Source organism: Lepidochelys kempii, chromosome 13, assembly GCF_965140265.1.
Source record: "Lepidochelys kempii isolate rLepKem1 chromosome 13, rLepKem1.hap2, whole genome shotgun sequence".
In the NCBI taxonomy this organism is placed as follows: Eukaryota; Metazoa; Chordata; order Testudines; family Cheloniidae; genus Lepidochelys; species Lepidochelys kempii.
Window position 1 is genome coordinate 27569366 of NC_133268.1, and position 10223 is coordinate 27579588.

The 10223-nt window shown below is 46.6% G+C and overlaps 1 protein-coding gene across 1 annotated transcript; it reads right to left on the reverse strand.

Annotated features, from left to right (window-relative positions):
- Nucleotides 1-473: 473 nt before the first annotated feature.
- On the reverse strand, nucleotides 474-8957 carry LOC140897169 (perilipin-3-like). The gene is made up of 8 exons (XM_073309555.1): nucleotides 8902-8957; nucleotides 7508-7583; nucleotides 6876-7071; nucleotides 2823-2905; nucleotides 2037-2268; nucleotides 1305-1495; nucleotides 931-1056; nucleotides 474-842 (listed from the first exon to the last, which is right to left on the reverse strand). Exons 1-8 carry the CDS (start codon nucleotides 8955-8957, stop codon nucleotides 474-476), a joined length of 1329 nt encoding a protein of 442 aa, XP_073165656.1.
- Nucleotides 8958-10223: the final 1266 nt, after the last annotated feature.

Here is a 10223-nt window from a genome sequence, read left to right on the forward strand (position 1 = left end):
AGGAAATTTGTACTAGGCTATGAAATAGATCTAGAAAATGCTTGAAGCACCACTGATTGGGTTAGGTCTCCTAGTACTCTATTCCTTCCCACCCAGCTTTGATTAAGTGAATAGCAATACAATACACAATTGATATGTACCATTTGCATGGAGAACCACCTTAAAAGGTCTCAAGACTAAACACTAAGGGACATTCCAGCTTAAGGGGTATTATCTAACCCATGGCACTGGGTAAGTGTGGGTGAGGGAAATGTAGTTCTAGAGCCCACACAGCTCATCAATACCACTTCAGTTGATTTCCTGCAAGATTATGCTGCGCTAGGATTCTATAGTAGGCTTGGATAGGTGGACTTTCAGCCTCCTCTTGGAGGAGAACTGCAATTTTATGTGACAGCAGGTTATTCTTCCCCCATCAGCTGCCTTATGACTAGAAAAGTAATGCTTGTGTTTGACAAGAATGCTAGCAGGGTTCTCTAATCTATCTCCGCCCTACAGTCTTCCTGGTACTGCAATTCTGAAGAGGTTCTGCCACAGAGGGTAAAGGGTCCCACTAGCCAGGACAGGTGAGCCTTATGCACCACATATTCAAATAGTTCATCCACATACTCCTGGGCCTTGAGCAGCTTCTGCTTGCTGCAGGTCAGGATACTGGTGGACAGGTCCTGGAAGGAGTTGGCCTTGGAGAAGGCAGCATGGACCTCTTGCAGATTGTGATGAGCCTGCTGCGTCTTGTCCTGAACACTGGTAGGAAGGCCTTGGACTAGAATCACTAGGTTCAAGCATATGGTCTGCAGCTGCTGGGTGATTCTCCAAGACATGACCAGAACAAGGGTATCTACCTGCTGGGGTAAAGCAAATCAGTGTGTGTTTGAGAAGATATTAATGGGCAGGATAGAGCACCACTGCCAACATGAGTTAGTATTCAAGTACCTCTGGCTGTGCAGAACCATTGTCAATTACTGCAAGCTCCTTCTTAGTCCATTCCAGCCACAACTGGTGCAGCTTCTGCTGACCCTTGTGTAGTTTCTTACCCACACTCTGCTTGACAGTCTCAGTCTGAAGTGGGGACAAGAACAAGGTGTTTTCAAACTGTACTGTAGGAGGACCAGCCTATGAACAAATGGTACCAGTACAGACAGTCTGCTGGACAGAAGTGTCAGACATGGCTCTTATGGATATCAGAGAGAGGATTGCAGTCATGTAGGTTAAGCCAGAACAGAATGCTTTAGAGGAAAGTTTTGTGGTTTGCCCTTTGGGGCAGGGTTGTCCCAAAAAGCTACTAGCACAGATTAAGGATTGCCTACCAGATCAATGGTGTGCTGGATCTGAGAGAGGTTCTCCTGCATACTCTGATGGAGCAGTCTCACTTTGCTCACAGATTGCAGGTAAGTGTGCTGGCGGAGTTCAGTGGCCAGAGACCCCAGACGCACAAAGTACTTCTGCTGCTGTTCCACAGAAGCCACCTCAAACCCCTTCACAGATGCTGCTAGTTTAGCTAAGGGAGCGAAGAGGATACAATTTAGGCAGCCCTGCCAGTGCAGAGGCTTCAGTCAGCAAGACCATGGCTATTTCAGAGCCCTTATTAACATCTGGGTCAGCAGTCTTTTCCCTTAGGAGTACAATCACCAGGATAGGAACATGGGGGTGAAGATACGTCAGCTCCCTGGAAAGTAGGTGTGCTCCCATCTAAGTGGTATTTGCCACTTGCTTGGGAGCCTCCCCCTGCCTCACTACATTCCATTTCCAGTGTCATGTAGGTTGCCCAGAAGAGAGACTGACTGGAGATTCAAGGAATTAGTTACCTTTATTGATGACCATTATCTACATTTGTTTCCACAGCAGAGTCTGGGAATCACTCCTCTGGATACATGTATTTAAGTAATGTTTTAGCAACCCTTTAGTCAGAGTAATAGGATTGAGACCTAGATTGTTGGCACATGAGAGAAAACTAGTGCAAGGGGAGTCTAAGACTTATGCTTTGGTTTGGGAAGTCCAACAGCTATGGTTTATTAGCATCATCCAAGTATTTTCCCAACCTAGTTCAGCATCTGTGATGGGGAGGGAGTGATCCACCAGGTCTACCGATTTCCCCTGCATGGCTTCTGCTCCACTCACAGTCACAGGCCCCACTCTGGAGCCCATGACTGTGCTCATGCCACTGGTTACTGCTGATTTTGCTGCCTGCATGGTCTTGTCCAGCACCTCAGTCACTCTGCTGTTCATGGCATCCCTGGTACCTGTCACCAGCTCTTTGGCATCCAAAAGAACCTAGAAAAGGTCAAAGGTAATCACTTCATGCTACTCAACATCCATGACTATTTCAAGGCGGGAACTAAAGTTACAGGATAGAAGCAGATGTGACCCCTCAAGGGATGCTCGCAAAGAAGACACCAGGTCAATGGAGTAGACACCACTGAACTAGTCAGAAGGCCACAGCAGGGGTCAGAAGAGTACAGCCTCTCTGGAGAGAGGGTCATATAAATCTCCCCATTGTATTTTTCATTGAATGCATCCGATGAAGTGAGCTGTACCTCACAAAAGCTTATGCTCAAATAAATTTGTTAGTCTCTAAGGTGCCACAAGTACTCCTATTCTTTTTACGAATACAGACGAATACAGCTGCTACTCTGAAACCAGTCTACCCTAGTTAGTGGTCTCAGTTTAGCCATCCAAGTTTGGAAGCTTTGGCATAAGGTATAGCTAGCTACAGCAATGAGGAAGTGGTCAGTTCCCACCATACCCAGCCTTGAAACTCAAGGGATTGACAGCATTTAGCTAAATAGAAATATTTAGCAGACCATGGCCCTCAAAGAGCTAGTTACCTTATCAGTTAGCTGTTGAAGGATTGGCAGCTTCTCCTCCAGCTTATCCAGTCCTTTGCAGGCAAATTCATTTGCTGCTGCAACTGTAAAAGTTAACACCATGAATAAAGTTTCCCAAATCTTTGTTTAAAAAATTAACTCTAGTAGCGGAGAGTCCTTCCCGCTCTTTGATTTTCTGGTTCTGCAATATCCTTGCCATAGGCCAAGACACAGGCTCTCTTCTCAAGTGTTAGCCTATAGCTATTGTGGGAAGTGTGTCTGATAAGAGAATGTCTCTCAGAGACTTTCCCTTTCTCAATTATATTTCATGGACAAGCTTCATTTATAGAGTCATTAACCAACCCCAGGAAAAACCTTAACTTGGCATCCCCTTTCCTGTGAGGGGAGCCTTTTACTATAACCCAGTGCCAATACCACATGTAATTACTCAGTGGAAACATCTCCAGACAAGAGATTCTAAGCATAATGCAAGACCTCTGTTGTGACCTCATTCTTTCCCCAGACACGGCACTTGTTAATGCTGACTATTAGCAAGTGTTACTGAGGTTGTAATTGAGGTTTTCATTGTACCATGAGGGAGATTACCGTGTAGTACATTTCCTTATCTGTCAAAAGCAGAAGGGAATTTACCCAACCTTAATCCCTTAAGACTGTTTGCTCACAGCTTCTTGTTTTAATATAGAAAGTGTAGGGGAGTTCTAAAGGCATGGATGCCTCCCACCTTCCTCTGGTATGTGGGGATATGCAGGGAGCCCAGCTGTTTCACCTCTAGGCTTTAACATCAGTGGTGTCTAAAAACCAAGAGCAGGGGGGAAAAGCCTTGCAGATGTTGCATCTGGTCTGTTGGGGCAGCCACAGGTCCTCAGAGTCAGTGTGCAATCTTCAAAGGCTAGAGAGCTGCCAGTGCTGGAGCCCAGAGCTTCTCACCCAGTAACCCTAGATTTCACTCCTGGGCTAAGCAGTGGTTCTCACTTCACTTTCCTAATGACAAGACATGGGGTGGCCACCTTCCATGATGGAAGCTGCTGACTGACATCCAGTTGGAGACAGAGCTCGCTGTGACAGATTGGTCTCAAGAATATTATGGGAAATTGGCCTTATTGTATTACGTTTATATGCTATTGTGGGCCAAGATTGGACCTAACCTCTCAAGGGGGAAATGTAAAACCTGGAAGTTTAAGGGGGGCTATACTGAGAGTATGCCAGCCAAGTCCAGACTTTTGGGACAAGTGGATTTCCTGGAGAAGTCTCTAGGTGAAGTTAGTCACAGCTACGGAATTTGCATTATGCAAAAACCCACCACTTTGGAGTGACACCCGTCTGCCGATCGTACACTTGAGCTTCTGATGTTACCTGTTACAGAATGCCAAATAGCTGCTCCACTCCACCTTTGTTCTGGTTTGGGATCTGAGATGAATTAGTAGCCACAGAGGAACCCACCCACGATGTTTTGAGGACTAAAAACCTATCAGAGCCCTAAGATGGAGCCGAGGGTGACCTCTGGTAAGCTTGTAGCAGGTTTCTTTTATTGTTTAATGGTTTTTGCCCTAATGCAGTCCTTATTGAGGAAGGGTTCCTACTGCTGCTAGGGTTGCCAGGCAACTGTTTTCAACCAGAACAGAGTTGAAAAGGGACCCTAGCAGCTCCGGCCAGTGCCACTGACCGGCCAGTTAAAGTCTGGTTGGCAGTGCAGCAGGGCTAAGGCAGGCTCTGCTTAGCTCCTGGCAGTGGCTGGCATGTCCCTGAGGTGCAGGTGCAGCCAGGGAGGCTCCGTGTGCTGCCCCCACCCCAGCACTGGCTCTGCAGCTCCCATTGGCTAGGAACTGCAGCCAATGGGAGCTGCTGGTGCAGGCAACGCATGGAGCCACCTGACCATGCCTCTGCTTAGGGGCTGCAGGAACATGCTAGCCACTTTGGGGAGCCACCTGAATTAAGCACCAGCTGGATCCTGCACCCCAAACCCCCGCCCTAGCCCTGAGCCCCCTCCTGCATGCCAACTACCTCCCAGAGGGTCACCTGCACCCCCTCCTGCATTCCAAACCCCTCAACCCCACCCCCTAGCCTGGAGCCCCCCTCCTGCACCCCAAACCCCTCATCTCCTTGCCCCACTCTAGAACACATACCCCCAGCTGGAGCCCTCACCCCTTCCTGCACCCCAACCCCGTGCCCTGAGCCCCCTCCAGAACACAACCTCCCTCTGACCCTGGAGCCTGCACTCCCTCCTGCATGCCAATCCCAGAGCATCCTCCTGCACCCCACCCCAGAGCCCCCTGCACCCCAAACCCTCATCCCTGGCCCCATTCCAGAGCCCATACCCCCAGCTGGATCCCTCATCCCCTTCTACATCCCAACCCCTTCCCCCCAACCTTGCTCATTTTTGCCAGGCTGGGGCGAGAGCAAGCAGGGGTGGGGCCTCAGGGAAGGGGCAGAGCAGGGGTGTTTGTTCGGTTTTCTGTAATCAGAAAGCTGGCAGCCCTAACTGCTGCTTCAGGAGGCAATAGTTAGCCATACCATTTTACAATGGAATTAATGGAGAGGCTGCACCAGGCTATGCTAGGAGTAGCATGTAACAGGGCAGGGTCAAACTGTTGGGGGGGGGGGAATAGAAAGAGGCGGAATCAGGGTATTGATTGAAGGGGATTGTGAAGCATGTGCATTATGCATAAAGATTATCCCTTTGTCAAAAGCTCAGCCTCCCTAAAAGGAGGAACTTGACTAAAGTGCTCTTTTTTAAGGAAAAAAAAAAAGCAAAAAAAACCTGAAAGCCAAAGGTGTGATAAAATGAAGTGTATTGTAACTGGAGGAAAATACTTGCTTTCTAGAAAAGAGCTGACTTAATTTGGCAGACCCCATTCCCAGCCACATCTGTGTTACTAAGTCCTCCAACCACTAGAGGACACTCCCCTGCAAGGTTAAAATAGAATCCAGGAGTCCAACGCCCAGCATGTCAGTGCTGTCTGGCCAATAGTTGTGTAGCTCCCTGGTAAAGTGTGCCACATCTCCCTCCAGTGGAGTTCCCAGAGCAGAACAATTACTCCACTTCCATACTTGCCAGGAGTGTGGGCTGAAGGTTCAAACCCTGCTGATTTCCCCCTCCATGGATTCTCTGAAGGATTGTCCATGGTAGAATTCCTTAGCCTTTGGGAATGGTTAAAGTCATCCAGTGAAGTTTCCTTGGGCAGTTTATACTAAGCCCAAGCTCAAGCATAAATGCCGTGCAACTGGAAACAAGTTGATGGTCACAGCGGTAAGAGTTTTGTTTGAGGGGCAAGAGAGCTCTTGCCCCTTTAACCCATTAACCAAGGACTATTTAGTAGAAAAACTCCAGGTTGGATTCACACATTTGGAGATGTGGCAAAAGTGCCATGAGGTTGAAGCCAGCTTTTGCCAGCTAAACCCAATTGTGGCAGTGCCTGTCATTCACGTTTGTTAGCCATTTTGACTATTTTCCTCCTAGTTACTTTAGGTCATGCATGAGGCATTGTCCCTGCCAAATGAAGGCTTTTGCCACCAAACATCTTAAGGGTTACTCGTGTGATCAGATCTCACCCACCCCTATTACAGATACTTGTTGCACAGTGGTTTTGCAGCTACTTTTCAGTAGTGATCTGGGTTGGAGATCAGAGTTACTCAGTGAGATTCTAGTACTCTGACTGAGTCTTTAGCAAGTACAAACCTGCACTTGCTAAGGAGGATCAAGCTTTTGTATAGTGGAGACAGGTCACCCACTGCAGTAAGAGGTTAGTTGTGTACATGGCCCCTTCCAATCACCTGTACCTCAACCACACATTCAAAGAGAACTGTATTTATAGGTACAGACACTACCCCGGTCAAGCCTAATAATGGTAAGTCTCCATTAGAGCTGCATTGTTCAGATGCTGAAAGACAAACTCTGACCCGTCCTGAGTCACTCAGCTAGATGGAGGGGAGTGGCTTCCACCTAGGAGATAAGCCAGCAGGAGGTTCTCATGTGGGATATTACACAACTGAAGCCTGTGTGATCACTTGGAGACACACACACCCCCATACAGCTTTATGCCATAGTTTACTCACTCTGAGGTTCAAGTTTAGTCAGAACTGGCTGTGCACAGTTGATTGTAGCTTCAGTCATAGTCTTCACTCCTTTAGCTGCCACATCACACAGAGATCTGATATGGGGGTGGCTCTCTTTGGCAGAGGTGTAGGCCATTGAAACCAGATCACAGGCAGAGCTGACTAAAGGCAAGTTGGCCACCCTGCTCACCACATTCTGTCAAAGGGAGAAGAGTCACATCAAGAAGAGATCTGTTGTGGAATAAAGGGAGTTTTGACTGTTCCCCCACCCACACTTAATTCAGAGTCCTGTATAGACTGGTTAAGTGACTCTCCAGCCAATTATGGCTTTTTTATTTGATACATTTAACTATTCAGTAAGGGAATACCCTTGTCTACAGCTGGGTGATTTGAGGGTCTCAAAATTTCAGCTAGAATTAGACCACATGTGCTTCATGGAAAAACAGCAGTGATTTCAGTCACCAGTTACCTCTCCCAAGTTTGGCAGCATTATTCCTGACTAGGCAAGTTTTACAAGGCCCTAGACCCTTGGAGAGATTGCTTATAGACCCTGAAGGGTGCTGCTGCAGATTTGTCTGCTGTCTGTTAGTGGCCAGACAGCTGCTGGGTGGTGTGAAAGGTGGGCTACCAACCTGCTGTGCATGTTCCCTGCTCTCTAGGGTGTCAGCAACAGTGGCTTTTGTTTTCAGACATTGTCTAGTCAGACCACTAAAGGAGGCAAGAGATAGAATAGTTACAAGTCAAAGCTTTAGCCCTTCGCTAGACAGTTTTTGTGCCTGGCTGTGAAAATGGAGCTCAGGATGAAGACAGTAATATGTTCCTCTTCCAGTTTGAAAGGGCTCAGTAGAGCCTCACCTTCAAGTACAATTCATCCATTTAGATTAAATACAAGTGCACTGACGCAAAGCTCTGGTTATCTTACAGCTATGTAAGTCACATTCCTAGGCAATCAATATATTCCAAAAGTGCTCAAGATCAGCTGCTGGAGGAACCAATCAGCCATTGAACCTTCAGTAATCTTGACTTCCCCACCCTACTCAAACAGTTCTGTCTCCTTGTTAGCAGTTATGGGATTGAGAGTAGTTTGACGTCCCCTCCCTAGTTTCAGGGTTAAGGTCTCCATTGATACAAGGAGACAGCTGGTTTGTCATGGGGGCACTACTGAGCAGATCGGAGTAAGAAACTCTCAGGCAGAGCCCTAGCCACTTACAGGCTTTAGGCTAGTAACTAACATTCACAGGACACTCCAAGGGTTATGAGGGGACTAGAATCCAAGCTTGATAATAACTATTGTGCGAACATCAACAGCTCTTCCCTCACCACCAATTAGAGTCTCTAGAATTTGAGGCCAAGTTGATGTGGCAAGACAGACTAAAACAATTTACAGCAGAGAACCATTGCCGGAAGCTACCTTCACACTTCAAGTTATATAAGACAGTTTCCTTCTCATCTGAAGGATTTAGTGTTTATTAGATTAGGACTCCTAATGCAAGTGAGATTAGGTATGGTTTTCATGCTATATAAGGAATCTGAGATATACAAGCCAAACAAGAGGCATTTGGGGAGGCGAAAGCTACGCTTCACAAAGCCTTCAGCTAGTAGCCTTTGCCACTGTTTACTTTAACAAAACTCTTACAATAAAGCAATCTGTTTAGAATAAAAAGCAACTTTCATACCACTTCTAAACATCTTTTCCTTGGATTTAAAAAGCAAAACAAAACCTCTTACCAACAGACTAAAAGTTGTCTCTGTTCAACATCATAGAAACTACCCATCTTCCGCCTCTATGTACAGGCAAGTGATGTCATCATGGGCAGGAATTAAAGGACTGACAGCTTGGGACAGCAATGAGAATGAACCAAATTGTGCCTTGACCAATGAGGGATGGAAAAAGAAGAGCAATTGGGAGAGATACAGACTTCAGTTAAGTTGCAATTGTTCATTCACCTCATGCAATTCAAGCTGATTCTTCTAGTTCTTGGATCCTAATGAGCCAATGGATTTTAAAAATACACAGAGGGCTCACCTAACATGTTTATGGTAATGGCTTCTGCGTAGCAATGTTACAAGTAGCAACGCCATGGCTGAGTTAAGGAGCTTGCTCCTTGTGATTACCAATAAAAACTTTTGCACTCCTCCTAACCCCCCTCTTGTAGAATGCCACTTTTCGCAGATTTTTCTTAGAGCATGTTTTAAATGTTGTTGGTATTATTGACTTGCATCTGATGAAGTGGGTTTTAGCCCATGAAAGCTTATGCCCAAATAAATTTGTTAGTCTCTAAGGTGCCACAAGTACTCCTCCGCTTTTTTGCTGATACAGACTAACACGGCTACCACTCTGCAACCTGTATAACAATGGTGGGTTATTGGGATTTCTGATATGATTATATCTATCTAACTTAACACGGGCAAAAAGGAAAGCAACACAATGCATGTAGACAGGGCCACCCCCACGCACACTAGAAAGACAATGAAGCAAGCTGCTAGATCCAGAGATCCTGTCTCTCACAAGTTGCAGGCCTTGTTTCGCTGAAGTTAGAGCTTGGAGATTAAAAAAAAAAAATTAAATCCTTTCCTGGTGGGGGGACACTTGTCAGAATCTGACTCCAGGGAGATAGGTGGACACAGAGAGAGACTCTGCCCATGGAGTCTAAGCCATAGGGCCTTCCAAGATCCAGGGAACGGTACGGCCTGTTCTATTGTTTTAAAGATCTGTTTGCTCTGAAAGCTTTTGTTCTAAGCAAATAATGCTTTGCTCTATGGAGGCTGCTTGGTCACTGGTTTACCACCATCATTGCTCCCAAATCGAAAAGGAACAGAGCTGCAGGTACTGAACACAAGTCAGGCCTGCTTAGGCATAGGCCCTGGAACAATCTGTATAGTAGGGATGCTGAAAGCCATTGAACAAAACTGTAAACCTGTAAATGATAGAAACCACTGCAAACCAGGGGGTGTTGTCGCACCCCCACCATCCCTAGTTCCAGCACCTCTGTGCTAAGGTGATCACAGTTAGCACCTGGGAACTGCAATCCAAGGCTCAGTCTGAAAGTAGGAGAACCACATGATCCATCCTGAATGAGGTGACAGCTTGTGGCCTGGGTGCACTTAAATACACCTGGAGGGGTTGGAGGTCTATAACAAATTACCTGTTTTAACCCTGAGGAGAGGGGAAGGGAAATCATAAAGTGCTGATCCTAAAACTTATCATTGGTCCAAGCCTGACTATTGCGTAGCCTGGGCCTTAGGTCAGCGTCATTGTTTATAGCAGTGGTTCTCAATCTTTTTGGGCTCAGGACCCATTTGTAAGTATTTATGGCCAGTCGTGACCCAGTAAATAGTCTGGGGATG

Bases quoted from the DNA above. Each gene is read 5' to 3' on its own strand.
- LOC140897169 (XM_073309555.1), bottom strand. From the start codon at position 8,957: ATGGCGTTGCTACTTGTAACATTGCTACGCAGAAGCCATTACCATAAA. The intron at 2,269-2,822 runs GTAACTAGCTCT...GACCTTTTCTAG, and splicing joins TTCAACAGCTAACTGATAAG to GTTCTTTTGGATGCCAAAGA. The intron at 843-930 runs GTACTTGAATAC...GCTTTACCCCAG, and splicing joins ATGGTTCTGCACAGCCAGAG to CAGGTAGATACCCTTGTTCT.